Here is a 17,047-nt window from a genome sequence, read left to right on the forward strand (position 1 = left end):
TCCTCCGGTATCTCTCTGCAGTTGAAATGCACGGCGTGTCCGACACAAACCAGCCGCCATTAACTGTCACCAGAGCAACCCAACAACAGAAATAATGCAGAGAGACGGAGAAAAGGAAGGAAGAAAGAGAGAAAGTCTTTGCTCTAAAAGGCTCCACTTGTAACGGTCTGATTAAGTGGTTGGAAACTGAGCGGAGTAACAAAAACAGAGCGTGGCAGAGGGAGGGAGGTGAGGTCACACTGTCCCGCTTCATAACAGAAAAACACCTTCAAAAGATCCGTCTGATCGGCTCCTGATGAGACACACTCCTAGTTTACAGATCACCGAAGGACAAATATAAACGTTTTTGGAGCCATTTTTATTAATAGTTATATTTACAGACAGCACAGCTGTTTCTGACACACTGACACATTGGGATTGTTAGCTTCATATTTAGTTTTTCTGTCATTAGAAACATAAAAGTTTCAATAATATTGTGTTGTGCAGGAAGTCACCTCTGTAATTTAATGACGACCATGTGACCCACAGGACCTATTTACGACCCATTTATGTCTCACTTCCTTTAAAACAGTAGCAACAATGTTTTTGTATTTAATGCATCCTCAGATGCAACGACACATATTAGTGTCCTCGGCTGCAGATGTTGTAAATCTCCCCGCTCATTGAGAAGATGGATCAGTCCAGATTACACAAACAGAAAAAGCCAGCTCCTTTTGTTGAAGCCTCAAAGATACTCCGGACCTAAGCAGTGCAAAAACATGTTTCCTAGTAACTTCATAAGCACGGTGGATATTTTATAAAAAGGAGCCAAGCCGCTCTCTCAGCTTGTTAAAGTGAAGCCTGCAGGCCGGGCTCCTGGCACATCCAGACGCTGTGTGTGCGATGTGTGTTATAGAAAAGTGGCAGCTTCCCACCACACTGTGGCTTGGTACTCCAGTTATGGGTTTGACCATGCAAACACCCACTCTCTCTTTCTCAAAACACACACACACACACACAGGGTGGCCCTTCCATAGTCTCACTCCATGCAGCCATGATCTTATAGTTGTGCTTTGATCTACTTCCAATAAATCGACATAATGATGCCAGTCCACAGTTTGAAGAAATGTTACAAAAGCTGCAGGAATAAAGGCCACCACTGAGTGTTCTGGATTTGCACTTCTCCTCTTTTCACAAAGGGGATAACGGTTTCGTCTGTTAGTCCTCGAGTCAGACGTCTCCCAGGTTGTCGTAGATGCATTCAGGTGATCTCAGCGAATCCCACGAGTCAGCAGGTGGAGGTTTCTTCTTTGACACTTTGCTGTACAGCTCCTGCCCCGTGTCCCCTCCCACCCATAGATTGTTGTTGTTGTTTACATTATTGCCTCCATGTCTTCCGGGGGGCAGCGGCACCGGCTCCTTCTTCATCCTGCCGGGCTTCGGGCCGGTGAGGGGTTTGGGCCACCGCGGTGCGGGGGGTTGAGGCGTGCCGCGGCTCTGGGCCGGCTGCGGGGGCGAGTGTTTGTGGGGGTCTATTGGCTTTGTATGCAAAGCAGTGCTGTAAGTTCCCTCCGGCCCTGAAGGGGCCGCCTCGTCCTTTCTCCTGTGGATGTGGGGCTCCAGGCGGGCCTCGTCATAAATTGTCATCCCTGATTTACCGGTGGAGGCGCGGCCCTCTGGTTCGTCGTAGATGTGCTCCAGACGCGCAGCGGGAGGCGTTAAAGCTCCTTCTGTCTGACCTCCTGGGGGCCTCCTGTTACTGTTCCCCCCTCTGCACCCCCCCGCGGCTCCGTTCAGACTCAGCGCGCCCGTCTTCTGGCTCAGCTCCAGGCTGATCCGGTCATACACGTGCGAGTACAGGTCCGGCAGCTTCCTGCCTCCCAGGTGATGATCCCCTTGAAGTCCCGGAGCGTCATCTCCTGCTGGTCGGAGGCGGGGGGGGGCCACAGGGTGGGTGCTGCTCTGGCTCTGAGCTTTGATGGTGTCCATGGGGTCAGAGTAGAGGCAGTCTCCGGCGTGCAGAGGCAGGCGAACGGAGTCTGCCGGCTCAGAGTAAAGAGCTGCATGTTCATCAGCACCTTTCGCTGCCACCTGACCTCTTGGAGACTTCGCAGGGACCCCCCCACTTCCCATAACGCCCATTATGGCTGGAGGTTCTGGTAAACTCCTCCCCTTTAGTCCTGTTCCTTGCCCCCTCCCTCCTCCCCCTCCATCTCCACCCTCTCTCTTCCCCAGCACTCCGTCAGCAGAGCCTGGTTTGCTGCCCCCTGAATCTCCGTCGGCCTCCCGGCTGCTGCAGCTGCTGCTGTCCCCACTTCCTGTTAGGCTGCTGGGGGGGGCGTTGCGTATGTGCTGCAGGGACGACGGGCAGTCGGGGTCGAAGTTGAGGGGGCTGCTGAGGTGGCGCTCCTCGGCCTGGACCTTCTGCGACTGGATGGCCTGGTCCACCAGCGTGAAGATCTCGTTGCCCTGCTTGGTGTCAAAGGTGAAGTTCCCGGGGCCTGAGTCGCAGCGTCGGCCGGCCTCGAAGGAAAACATCACCTAGAGAGGGATAGCAAGGGGGAAATGTTTTAGTGTGAAAGTGAGCGTGACATATATATATATATATATATACACTGTGGTGTCTGAACAAAAGCCAGCTGAACTAATGGAGCCAGTCACACAAGTCGCAGCTTTCCAGTCATCACTCATTTATCATTTTCCTGGCGCTCAGAGGAAGCCTGCTTCCTTCTCCCACTGAATTTCCACTTTTCTCAGCATATCAATTGTATTACTTCACTGCTTTCACTAACTGAGAAATTATGATTCAAACTTTCTTCCCCTTGTTTTCTTGCATACATATTGGTCACAAAAGACCTACACATCCAATGTAGGTATCTATGTATTCTTCTGGGTGCATAACATCAAAGTTTCAGTCTCGGAAAATGCATGAAAAGTTGAAAACCATTTTTTCAGACAAACCTGACAGACCTTTAAAGGTCACCAGTCATTTTATGACCTGGGGACTCATTTATAAACGGTGCGTATGCTCAAAATATGGCGTACGCCAGTTGGTGACGATCCGACCTCCATGCTGCTACTCTGGTTCAAACTGCATCCACCAAACAATATGATTTATCTCCACCTCCCCAAAATAACCAAAATCTGACACGGTGTGAGATGTCTTTTTTAGCTGTTCTGTCGTAATTTCCTGCGATCTTCTTCATGCAGTCAGTCAGAATGAATGAAGTGGCGTTTATTTGACTATTTATAGGCAAATATGGGCGTTACGTGAAGCCCGCAAAAGCTGCACCGCATTTCGAGTAGATTGTGATTTATAAAGGGAAACCAGCGTAGGATGTGCCGTACGCAAGTCCTGCGCCGGTACGCAGTCTTTTATGAATCGGAAAATGTCTGTGCGTATTTATTTGCTTTGTCCTACGTAAGCAACCTTCCCACGCCAATCCTACGCAAGGCTTTATAAATGAGGTCCCTGGTCTCTATATCTGAAGCATGTAACTGACACAAAAACAGCCACTGTAAAGCTGTAAATACCCTCTGTGACGGTAAGTCTCTGACCACACTGCAGCTAAAAGTATCATCTGCACTTCCTAACTACCATCAATCGCTTCAGTGTCACATATAACCCACCCGGTCCCGGCCGTATCTCCGCAGCAGTTTGTAGGGCCACGCCAGAACGTCCCTCTTTGTCTTCGGCTCCTTTAAGATCAAGATGTCGTTCTCGGCCTTCAGCCAGTAGCTGCCCGTCATCCCGCAGCGCTCTGACGCCTCGGTGCGCTGCACGCTCACCCAGAACTCGTTCACTGGAGATCAAAGGAGAGGGGTTTTTGCTCTGGTGTACTTGCATTCTCTTTTGTATGTCTAATGATTGTCTGTAATGCAATGCTATATTTTCATAAGAGGAGACACTACAAGTTTTTGACCAGTAGATTTCATCATAAAACTTCCCCACATCAAGTTATTTTTGTTTTAATAAAAGCTTTCTGAAATGTTATGTTTAAATATACAAATGAGTCATTATGCTACATTTGAGAATAGAAAAACATGTTAGAGTGTAGGGGTTTTACAGAGGGAATTATAGATTCATATTGTTAAAATTATGTTTTGTTTTTATGAATAAGCAGAACTATCTTAGCTTATGTTGGAATGATGTTGCTTATTATTAGTAGTAGTAGTATTACTGCATGTGAATTCAAACATTGATATTCACTTTTCATTTGACAAAAACTTGAAAAACAATAAGTTGACAATTATGTTTTTTTTAAGTTTTATGTTGAAAAATGCAAATGGTTGCATTATTTAATATGTTATGTTGGTTAATTTAGGAGAACTCCAGTTTGTCTTTCCACTAGTCTGAACAATTAAATGTAATGTAAACAAAATAACATAAATGAACAGCACACAGTTGAGAGTCCTTACCCTCCTCTCTGGAGTAGTAGATGAGGTTTTCAGACATCTGCAGGTCGAGGCCCCCTCCGTTAGGGTCTGCAGCCGCACTGCTGCTGCCGCCCTGCACACACACAGACACACAATCAGGACTTTCACAATATATTAATTCACTTGTTGTTTTGGGGAAATCTTTCCTGTACAATCACTGAAAGGAAAGGCAAAGCATGAGAGAAAATGAAAATAAAGAGTGAGTGTGCAGCAGAGAAGCGGATAAGGTTGTCCTCCTGGAAGCTTCCTCTGGCTTCCTCTCTGCAAATATGTCTAATGATCGTGTGTGTATGCGTGTGTGTGACTGCACAAAATGGAAGCTGTAGCCTGCTTGGACACCCCAGGGGCTTGTGGGAAATGTTGGAAGACACACAAACAAGACGCTGCCAGTTGAATGGAAACTTTAAAACTGCGATTCCTCAGCTTTTCCCACCAAACTAAGGGAACTAGTTTTTCTTTATTTAAATATCTTTGGGCACATTTCCCACATGAAGAAAGAAGAACATACCTTAAAGGCGATGTCACACATGGTGTCCATCCAGTCCTTGGCGGTGCTCCTCTCGGCAGAGAACACGTGCGTCTTGTCGTTGGTCTCCACGCAGAAGGCCGACATGTTCTCTTTGGGACAGCTCTCTGTCAGCGCCGGCAGGATGGAGATGCACTCGGACAGGCGGATGATCTTCTTGTCGAGCTTCCTGGACTTCTCCGTGGACCCGCTCCCCGAGCCTCCGCCGCCTCCGCCGCCCCCCGAGTCGTAGAACTCGAGGCGGGCGATGCCGTTCTGGCTGGCAGGGAACAGGACGAACCAGTTCTTCTTCCATTTCTGATGAGAGGGTCAGTAGAGAATATTAAAGCTCCACTGATTATTTATTATAACTTTTTAAATAGCCCCGATTTCATTAAAGATCTCCTATCATGCTATTTTTAGGCATATATTACGGGTCTCAGATATATCAAAATATATAAATAACATGTCGATGATGTGTTTTGCTCAAAATACCAAACAGATCATGCCTTTTAGACATCCCTCTATTTCAGGCCTGTTACAGAAGTGCTGATTATGGGTCCTTAGCTTGAAAAAAAAAAAGAGAGGAGGGGGAGCTTGTGCCTGCTCAGAATTCTACCGCAGATACAGCTAAATGCTGCCGTGATTAAATGCCATATCATGTTCCAAACCACATCAAGGATTATTTCTGAAACAGTATGGAGCTCAAATGCTTTTTCTCTCAAACAAAGACCATATTACATCCAAAACACGTAGCGCATTGTTTCTGATAGCGACGTTTCTGATAGGATCGTGGGTGTAAAGCCAGCCCACATTTCAGATATTACGTCATGTCGGCAGAAAATCTGGATCAGCTCCGTTGTAGCCCCGTTTTTAGAGATGTGGGTACGGAGGAAAAGAGAGGGTTTAGTTTTCTGACACTTCGTGAGTTCCCTGACACACCGGAGACACATATTTATGTATAAAAGACATTTTGCATGATAGGAGACCTTTAAAACTTAGCGGAAAGATGCAGCATGGACCGAGGAAGAACCCATTAAAAATATGGAGCAGATGGAAAAATGGAAAAGGCCTTGGCAGTTTTGTATGTATGTATGTCTATTATGTGTATAACAACAATAAGGAACACATGTTTTGTCCCCCTAGTAGACCAGCATCTTACATCAAACGGCTATTTATGAATGTTGGAAGGAAATAACAGGAAGAAGAAGAGGTTGGAAAACTAATTTCCCACTGTCCTGTTCATATCAGTCTAGGGATTTGCATGTGGTTTGTTTAGAAAGCTACGGGGAAAAGCAAAATGCAGAGTTCGCTAGACAATAATCAAAAACTGATGAAAAGGGAAATGGAGGAAATGTTACTGTTTGAAGTCCGCAGACGATGTGAGTCAAAATAATATTTTCACATTGTTGTGTTACTTCTACTTTACTGAGGCCTAAATTAGGAGGTCTGCTGATTAATATAAAGCAGTTTGACTCAGAACGGATGCACATGTCATAGTTTCCTGTACAATCAGCAGCAGTTACTGCTGTGGTGAAGTGAGTACAAATGGAGCTCATCACAACTTGAACTGAGAACCAAGTTAAAATAATCTAGGGCAAAGGGCAAAACATTTCCCAAGATTCAGGGTCTTTATTGCTACCCTGCTGGGACCCAAACGAAGATGTGCACGCAAAATAAGTAACAGCTCTGTGAGAAATGATAGAGAAGAGGTTCAAAATAAACCGGGTCCAAGCTCTGTGACAGGTGCCTCTCTCCCTGAGGACAGCGACGAGGAAGCAGCAGCTAACAATGACCTCTTCCTCCCCAGGGACAGAAAGGGACATGACACACAATGCTGAAGAACAAGACGCACAGCCAGTGTGCAGCACTCCAGATGTTCAGTGCTGACAATGGACGTGATGACACACTGCAAACACTACAGAAGTTACTCTACATGTGATTATAACCAAACTGAGTGAGACAGCAGAATTAAAAAGCTTGTTTAGGAAGTCCCTATAGTCCCCTGTTAACACTCTGGAAGATCATGACATTTGTTCACAGTGTGTGTTTTCCCCTGACATTCACTCAGAGCAGAGCATGTGACAGGAAGGTCAGAAAACCCTTTGACCTGCGGGGAAAATCCTGTTAACTGGAATGGGACCTTTTAAGAGATGTGGGGGAACCAGGTCCAATAAGCAGGAGAATTGCTATAAAAAGACAATTATTACCAAAAAAAGCAAACAAAAAGGGCAAAAATGGAACCTGGGAGGTCCAATAAAAACATTTAACTAAAGCAAAAGTACACAGAGAGATGTTTCCATTATTTTCAATACCATCTGATTCCAGTCTATACATTGAGAGTATTCCCTGCTTTTCTTTGTCATATATCTTAAAGTCAACATTTGGGGACTTTTTACAAACAAAGGACATTTGAAGATGTCTTTATAATAGAAAATCGTAGGTCAAGCGCTTTTTGTATGTTAAATTCTCATCTGCAGAGTAACTAGTGCGTATGAGTAGTAGAAGTATACAGTAGCAAGTCATAGAAACACACAAAATAAGTCATCAGTAGATATACATATTTACTTTCAACAATCGGGTTACTGTGCGACGTCTTAAAACACGTCAGCTTGTTTGTTATGATTCACAGCGTTAAATTAGGCATGTGCGTCAGTCTTGAATTATATTATTTGCATGACTTATGCTTCACAATCGAGTACGTTTAACTGGTTGAAATGTAACAATGAGCACAAACAAGATGGGACTCAGTTGAAGAAGTGTACACACACATAAAAGCCAACTTTATCAATGTTTTACTCAGACACACACACAGTTTCATAAGTGAACACACTATGAGCCGATAAAACTAACTGCCAGAAAGGACAGGAAATGTGTGGGACTGTCATTACCCAGGATTCTCTTCACTTCCTTCTTCTGCATCCAGGTGTGTGTGTGTTAATATGTGCATATGTGTGCAACTGCATTGTTGTTCCCTTGGTGCATTCTCGACCATCTGTTGCTGTACACAAACGTGTGATTGTGCAGTTGTATACACAAATAGGGTGTGAAACATTAACTTGGAGGTGTGTGTGTGTGTGTGTGTGTGTGTGCATGTGAAGCAGCTGCTCCATATAAGGCAACAGACCGTTATCAGCCGCTAATACACCGAGTGGAAATTATGCAAAAAAGGATCCTGACAGAGATATACTTCCTCACTGACGTCCTGCCTGCTCACAAGAACATAACTGTGTGTGTGTGTGTGTGTGTGTGTGTGTGTGTGTGTGTGTGTGTGTGTGTGTGTGTGTGTGTGTTTCTCGCAGAGCCCAAAAAAGACATAGCCTTCTCCGTAATAACAGCCGATGTGTTAGTAATCGCGTTTCCAAATTGACATTACTAAGAAAGGCCACACTTTCACTGTATAGCTCAAAAACACTTCTTTAGATGTGTAAATGGAATGCATTTTCGTAAGGGAGTGCATATTTTCAGCTCATATTTGTAATAAACGTGCCAAAAGCAGATCAAAAAATGTCCACGCTAAAAACCCATTTTGTGATCCTATTGCCATTTTAGGCGTAAATGTATGAATTCTATTATATCAAACATTCAATTTAGAGCTCTGTCTTGAAAATTGTAGATTGAGGCATTTTCAGAAACATGCAACACATGTATTGTTATAGCTACCCATTGCCATATCCCATGATGTAGAAAAATAAATCTTGCTAGCATTCATTCAGTATACAGAAGAAAATGTATGATTTTTTGGTAATTATGATAAGCAATGATGTATGTTAAAACAATATACTCAGGGAAGTGGAAAATCATTTTCATTTATACTATTGTATTGCAGCTTTGGATGCAGGGGATCAGAGCTGTGTTTACCAGTGAAGTTCATGGGGATTTTTTTTCCAGCACGTGAAATGTTACTGTAACAAATAGGGGATAGTATTCCAGGTGTGTGTGTGTGTGTGTGTGTGTGTGTGTGTGTGTGTGTGTGTGTGTGTGTGTGTGTGTGTGTGTGTGTGTGTGTGTGTGTGTGTGTGTGTGTGTGTGTATGTGTGTTGTGTGTGTGTGTTTGCATGCAGACCGAGTCACTGTGGGACAGGTGGAAACATTTTTCCACAACTGTCCCTGTCTGACAGGATGCTCTCTATCTGTCATGCTGTTTAGCTAAAACACTGGACCGTGTTTGCACTGGCCACAAACAGACACACACAGGAGCAGTGTGTGTGTGTGTGTGTGTGTGTGTGTGTGTGTGTGTGTGTGTGTGTGTGTGTGTGTGTGTGTGTGTGTGTGTGTGTGTGTGTGTGTGTGTGTGTGTGTGTGTGTGTGTTTGTGTATCCAAGCATGTAATGTGGAAGCGAGGCGGAAGGAGGAGGGCTGCGCGTGTGTGTGTGTAATTTGTATGTATGATTGACAAGAAGTGTGTTAAGAGAGAGAGAGGCAGACCGCTGCTCTGACCACAGTCCTCTGCTATGTCTACAAAATAAATCTCTCACATGTCAGGACTGAGTTTGGCTGGTTTGGATTTACTATTGTAGTTTGTGTCTACCCGAGTGAAGTAGAAATACATCTAAATGTTTTCTAAAAGTAGTATACGTTTTAATTTGTTTCTAACGTATAAATACATTTTCTTTTTTAAATACATGTATATATTTTTCAATGTTGTATGTATGCTATTTCTTGCTATGGGATTATGTTAACAAAATGATGCTATCAAATAAAAATGTATAAATATATAGATAAAATATCTATTTTTGTATTTTATTTTGTATTTATTAATTGGTTTGGGATCCTCAAAAGTGAAGTTGTTCTTGTTTTTTTATTGTATCACTTGTTTGTCTTCCTTAAAGCTAAAACCATAGAGAAACGTCTATAATGTGCACATGCCGCTATCCTGGTCTGCAGCACGTAAAAAGCTATTTCTGGAGCAGGCAAATATTCCAAGAGAGATAATGAAGTCCAGAAATAGGTCAGACAAGTGACAGCATGCTTACAGCAGCACAATGAAATGTGATCAAGAACCAAAACCAACTTTTTCAGAATAGAAAGAAAATAAAAGTATACATTGCCGTAGTCTCAAATCACTGGTATTAAAACAAAACCAATAGGCCTACTATTAATTAATATAGTACAATTAATATATTAAAAACGTTTTTGTTTAACAAACGGTACAGCGTTTACCTAATGTCAGAGAATGATTTAGTGTAATGGAGGAACATGAATAAGCATTTTTTATGTCATAGCGTCACAGAAACGGCTAATGCTAGCATGATCAACCCGGACAAAAACAGCCGGATATATTTATATGGTGATAATCGTTGTAATTTACTTGATTGAAAAAACAGAATGACTTTGATAAATTCAGCTTTAATTTTTGAATAATATGCCCAAAACGTTGACTTTACAAAAACAGGAAATGATGAGCAGATTGATCGGTGAAAACATTTAAATGGTCAATGATCCGTTCATCATGCAGCATGCTCATGGTAGGATTGTTTTTAACGTGTACTTTTAGTCTTATTCATTCAGGCCAGAGCTACAATTTGGTCCAAACAAATGCCCTATAAATAGAAGGTGTTAATGTGACGAAAGGAATATGCAAAGTTACGTTGATTCATATTGACAAGCAATAGGGAAAGAACCTAAATGAACTGTGACTCAGGAACGAATACTACAAAAACTATTACATGCGCTGAGTAATATCATTGTAATAGCTAATCGTTGTTTCTGCTTCATCACTTCTTTCCATTTAGCTTCACAACATCATGCCGTTGTTCCTGAAAATACGCCCACTGCAGAGTATATATGGAGAATTACACACTTTTCATACGTCAAGTTAGTTATTCATATTACAAAAGATTCGGCGTTTCTTTTCTGAGAAATATGATTTAACGTAGCAATCAGACAAATCCCATTAATCCATTAGGCAGTGATTACTTTTGACAGTCGTATAAGTCTAGCCTCGGGGTGTTTCATTCTCTTTCACCCTGACACACCTCGTCTGTTCAAGTGTCTGCCTGCTCCTGGATGAATCTGTCTGTCATCTGCCCTCATCTGCACACGAAAATCACCGTGAAACTAAAAGATGTTGTAGCTCCAGGGTGCGACACAACTACAAACTACAGATCCAATCACACACAACTCTACCTTCAAATCGCTCTGCGGTCAGTTTAAGCTGCACATTAAAAACACATGACAGCTCTACAAGTGTAAAAGCTGTAATTACAACAGCATGAAGTTTAGGACGACCTATTGTAGTGTAACCACAGTGACTGCATGCACACAGCCAGACAGTTCAGACAGCAGCTCCACGTCACCACACATCTCTGGCATGCTTTGGATGTTATGAATACCTGTCTGATGCAATGTGCGTCGAACACAGATCTATTTGTTTCTAAGTGTCATGCTGTGGTGTTCGAGAGCAGTCCAGAAGTGATTTTATATAAAGTGTATTCATCTCGTGGAGTTCTACCTAAGATAATTTATCTTACTTCTCTGGAGGGGCTTTTACAAGTTTTACTCTTTTTTTTTAATCGGATGATGCTGTCATTACACATAAATATCTCATCAATGTTTATGACATCACAACTTCATGGAAATGCAATACTTATACTTGATAAATTAAACCGGGAAGTTAAAATAAATGCATGACTACATCAATTAATAAGTAATGTTTTACTATGTTAGTATGCCAAGAATAGTTAATGACTAATAGCAGAATTCTTATGAATGTTGTTGTGTGTGGGGCCAAAAGGTCAAAGACATCTCCTTTTATTTTCACTAGAAATCATAGAGGCAAAAAAATACTTAACATAAATATAAACACAACGGTTTTGTTTTATGTGATGAAATAAAAATAACTAAGGCTTATTTCTTTCAAATTCTGTGTATGAATGTGTTCAAATCTGTGGTATTGAGCACTTGATAACCCATTTAGCTGACAGGCGTAGCATATTGCTAATTAACACATGATTAATCAGGTGTGCATTGGGCAGGAACAATACAAGGACAATTAAAGGGGCAATATTATATCATCTTGGTGCTTAACAACACAGAGTTGGTTCACAACATGTGAAAGAAATGATCAACCATGTGTGCATTGAAAAAAGTCTTATTTTTTCAAATCATAATATTTGTGAGCAAAATCAAAAGTGTTTAAAAAGGAGTTTCTATTGATATGAGAGTGAGAATTGCTCCATACAGAAGTTGTATAGCTTGAACTTGTAAATATTATAATCTATTGTTTCAGCTGGATACGCAGAGCTAAACAAAAACTGAGATAATCTGATGAATCACATTCAAAAGGTCAACACCTACATTTGGCCCCGAGAGGGAATTGGTTAGGCCGCAGTATAGCGATAAAAACAACAACACAGGGATATAAAGCCACAAATACACAACCACACGTTTAAAAAAAAAAAAAAAGGTGCTGAGACTTAAAAGGTGAACACAGGTTCAAGTACACACGTTAAAATGTAATACATCATTTGGGAATATTTCAAATCAATTCTATTTATTTATTTTGTTACTTTTTTCTCGAATACTGTTAACAGGATTGGATATAGACAGAAGATACTAAAATCACAAGTATATGAAGTGTAAGCCTGCTTTCTAAGCTCTATAACAGAAACCTGGGTCAGACGTTGCTGCTGTAAGTCACATTTTCCGACTAACCACATGGGAACGAGCCTATATGAGTGTGTGTGCGTGGGTGTGTGTCCACTGACAGCTCTAAAGATTGCATAATTCAACAGTAAACCTCAAACCAGTTTCAACACTTTCAGATCTGCCAGCTTCCTCTACTATTCCTTTTACTGGGCTGCTGTTGTATCCACTTCTGTTTTACTGTGAAAGGATAACGTGTTATTTATGAAAATATTGAGAGTTGGTTTGTCTGTTTTCTATTGTAATCCCTACAGTTTATAGAAGGCATTGAAAGTGTGTTTTGGGAGTGTGAATATGTATTGTGGGTTCAGGGCAGGAAACAGGGCCAGGAGGTTTTGTTGATGGATGTCATATGACCAGAGAGAGAGGCGGAGAGACAAAGACCCTCTTACAAATCTGAAGAGTAAATGAGTTCTTATCTGGCTGCGCACTCAAGGCAAGGTTGCACGGAGGGCATGGAGTGACACAAACACCCAGACACACCCACAGGTGTTATCTCCTGGTCCACTGCTGCTGTGTGATCAGAAAGTAAGTGACTACATACAGTCAGAGGTGATAGCTACTAAAGTGTTTGTAATGGTGTGAAGAACAGGTCTAAAGACCAAGTGGAAATATGTCTGCCATACGTCTGTTTCTCTCTATTGTCTCATCTTTCCGACTCAATATTCCGTGTTGTGCAGCATTGTATGTGTTTATTGTGGAAAGTCATAATGCATTTTTACTTAATTTTAAATGCGTGCCGTGTAGATTACAATTCAAAACATATATTCCTGACTAAATAGTCCCCAGTTATTTTCTTTTTCTGTCAACCGATATGATCAAAAAGATAGTCTAAGCCTTCTCTACTAATACAAATGTGTTTTTAACTGCATTTACACATTGATGAATTGTTTGTATATTTGTATTATGCAAGTTATTGTACAAATGTCACGTTTCATCCCTAGTTTTTTTATCATTGTTTTCGGCTTTTTATTTACTTATTTATTATATAAACTTATTAGGGAAATTGAACATGTGCCGGAATCCCTATATCATATATGCCTATGTTGTTTCTCTGGACACCTGACTGTACTGTTTGAATGCACTTTGTAAAAGAAAATAAGTAGTAAAAAGCAACTTTAATAAGTTGATGTGTCACCAGCTCTCCAACCCATCTCTTCCCTCTCTCTGACCTCATTCACTTTGCTTTAGCCCGCTGTGGTTCCATGTATCTTCATATCTACTGAATGTTACTACAGTGCATTCCAGCTCATTAACACACTCACATGCACACACAGATGCACAGCTGGTTTACTGCAGACCACCACATCAAAACAAGACCAGATCATTGGACCCTGCTGTAGCTTCCTCTCTGCATACAGTCAGTTAGAAGAAGCTGGGCACAATGACTGTAATTGCACCAATATGTGCTCCATTAGTGACAACAACTAGGAAATGCTCAAAGTTGAAACACCGAAAAGACAGTACTTCTGCTATGCTGAATTGCAGAATTTATATTTCTCATAAACACATGGTAACTCTATTATTCATATAATGTTCCAATAGAGAATTAATTCATTACATAATCGTTATTCAACATGTTACTATTTAATTTCTATAAAGGACAACTACAGTGTCCTTAAAGTACACACTTGCTGTTTCCTTTCCTTGTCTATGCTTTTTCTATAATATCCAAATAGAAAAAGATAGTTTTATTGGCCTTAGGATATTATACAATAGTTTATTTCTTCATATAATAACGGTTTATCACATTCCTATTACTTGCTACGTAGTTTTTGTTGTATGGCATCCTTTATGTACAATGAGGTCACTGCCTACAGTTATATGCCCTCATTTCGGTTAAGCAGAGTAACTGTTTCTTTATAATTGGACTTACCTTGCCAAACTTTTGATGCTGCACATAAAGTTGTCCCTCCTTAACGTGGGTGTCCATGCCCCCCCAAACTCTCCAGGGCCACCCTTCCTCTAAAAAGACGAGATTTTAGTTGAACTTGACTGGACGAAAATCACTTTTTAGAGGTTTATTTCCCCCTTAACAACTTCCCTCCTCCTTTCACTTCCGCTCCCCAGCCGCTATAACGCATGTATCGTACCGCTCGCGCACAGTTAAAGGTGTCATGGTTAAAATAAAAATAAAAGCCCAAACAGTGGCTGGGTGGTCCGACAAAAGTTAAATAGTGTCCAAATGTTGTCGGTGGGTCGCCAATCTGTCGCCTCTCACTCCTCCTGCTGGGCTGGACCACTGCAAAGCCACTCTGCATAGATAAGGTAAAGCTTCCGGTTATAACTTTCAGAATAAAAGTCTGATTAATGAATAGATTCAGGGGCATTCTGGCAAAGTTCAGCATTTAATGTGGTCTAGGCTTTCAGACAATGTCAATACAAGACAGGTAACCTTAAGGCTCATGGCATTTCAATGCATCTCCTTCAAGTGGGTAAAACAAAAATGGTATATTCTATTGGATCCTCAAGAATATTACGAGATTGTAATTTGGTGCAATCTGTGTTTTTTGTAAAAGCCACACATCATCAGGCAAAAAACACATCATCAGGCAAAAAACACATCATCAGGCAAAAAACACATCATCAGGCAAAAAACTGGTGCCTGATGATGTGAGGTGCTGAACCTCTATCTCCATTTTCAAAACCAACTTAAAATATCTGTTAAAAGCTGCCCTACTTTGTACGCCACTTGAAAAGAATCTGGTAATCAAAATGTACTTTTAATACAATAATTTTTATTTTTTTTATTTAGCCTTTATTTATACAGGTGTAGATCTCATTGAGACACAAGGTCTCATTTTCAAGAGAGACCTGTCAGTGGTAACACTACCACACAAAGTTACAGACAGACAGGACACTAAACACAGAGGCAACACTAAAATACAACATCGTAAAAAAGTAGTCATTAAAATCCATATACAGCAGTCAGATATAGCAGGTGCAAACACCCACAGATGATTTCTCCAGGTTTTTTAAAATGAGTTTAAAATCCGTGATGGGTATCAAAGTGGTCAGCTTAAGTTCCTGCTGAAGTGTGTTCCAGGTCGAGGGGGCAGAGTATGATATGGCTTTTTTCCCAAGCACCGTGCGTACTGAGGGGACGGACAGAGTGATGTAATGTTAAGATCTTAGTCTATAGCTGTACTGTTTGTGTGATATGTAAGTGGATATGTAGAGGGGCAGCAGTCCAAGCATAGCGGTATAGATCAGTTTGTACCAGTGCAGTGATCTGCGCATTGATAATGATGTCCAGTTGACTAAAGCGTACAGCGTGCAATGGTGTGTGAGGGGTTTACAGTTGGTTATGAACCTCAGAGCCCCATGGTAAACAGCGTCCAGCAGTTGAAGGGAGTGAGCTGAGGCGTTCATGTACACAACATCCCCGTAGTCCAAGAGCGGCAAAAATGTGGCAGCTACAAGCCGTTTCCTCGCACTTGTGGAGAAGCAGGCCTTATTTCTAAAAAAGAATCCCAGCTTTAATTTCAATTTCCTTAAAGATTGTCAATGTGTGGTTTGAAGCAGAGATTTTCATCTATGGTGATGCCTAAGTATCTGTAGGTGTTAACATCTTCAATGGGGTTATGCTGTGCAGACATGATGCAGGGAAGAACAGTTGGTAACTTTTTCTTATTGGAAAACAACATGACTTTTGTCTTATCTGAATTTAACACCAACCTAAGGTGGAACAGATGTGACTGAAAAGTGTCAAAAGCAGACTGCAGACGTTCAAATGCAAGCGCAACAGTGCTAGCACAACAGTACACAACAGTATCATCTGCATATAGATGTACAGAGGCATCCATACTTTGACCCACATCATTTATATAAATAGTAAAAAGGGTCGGTCCCAAGACCGAACCTTGAGGAACGCCTCTGGGCACATTAAGAAAGTTTGAGGAGAGACCGCTGAATTTTACACATTGCTTGCGATTTGAAAGATAGTTTGCAAACCAACCAACAGCTTGGTCAGACAGGCCTATATGGGATAACTTCTGGCACAGAATGCCATGGTCCACAGTCTCAAATGCCTGGGATAAGTCTATAAAAAGGGCAGCACAGTAGCTCTTTGCGTCCAAGCCTTCAACAATGTCATTCACTACTTTCAAAGCAGCCGTTACTGTACTGTGCTGCTTCCTAAAGCCCGACTGGTGAGGAGATAGAATGTTGTTCAAGCTTAAATATTCTTTGATTTGATCATTCACCAGCCTTTCAAGTACTTTAGCTAAAATAGAGAGCTTGGAAATTGGTCTGTAATTATTCATCACCATGGGATCACCACCTTTCAATAAGGGGAGAACATTTGCAGTTTTCCAAACATCTGGAATGACATTGCTTGTTATAGAAAGATAAAAAACATGACAAAGTGGTTTGGCTATAATATCTGCAGCTAGCCGTAAGAAATAAGGGGGGAGATCGTCCGGACCTGCTGATTTTTTGGGGTCTAGGCCCTTTAGAGCCTTACAAACCTCCCCAACA

General features: G+C 41.6%; 1 protein-coding gene across 1 annotated transcript; it reads right to left on the reverse strand.

The window, feature by feature from the left end:
• Positions 1 to 339: 339 nt before the first annotated feature.
• Positions 340 to 14,781, reverse strand: dok1b (docking protein 1b). The gene is made up of 5 exons (XM_034217861.1): positions 14,445 to 14,781; positions 4,925 to 5,239; positions 4,399 to 4,489; positions 3,610 to 3,782; positions 340 to 2,520 (listed from the first exon to the last, which is right to left on the reverse strand). Exons 1-5 carry the CDS (start codon positions 14,499 to 14,501, stop codon positions 1,210 to 1,212), a joined length of 1,947 nt encoding a protein of 648 aa, XP_034073752.1. The 5' UTR covers positions 14,502 to 14,781; the 3' UTR covers positions 340 to 1,209.
• Between the last annotated feature and the right edge of the window lie 2,266 nt (positions 14,782 to 17,047).

The sequence above is a fragment of the Gymnodraco acuticeps genome, unplaced genomic scaffold, assembly GCF_902827175.1.
Source record: "Gymnodraco acuticeps unplaced genomic scaffold, fGymAcu1.1, whole genome shotgun sequence".
NCBI classification, from domain to species: domain Eukaryota; kingdom Metazoa; phylum Chordata; class Actinopteri; order Perciformes; family Bathydraconidae; genus Gymnodraco; species Gymnodraco acuticeps.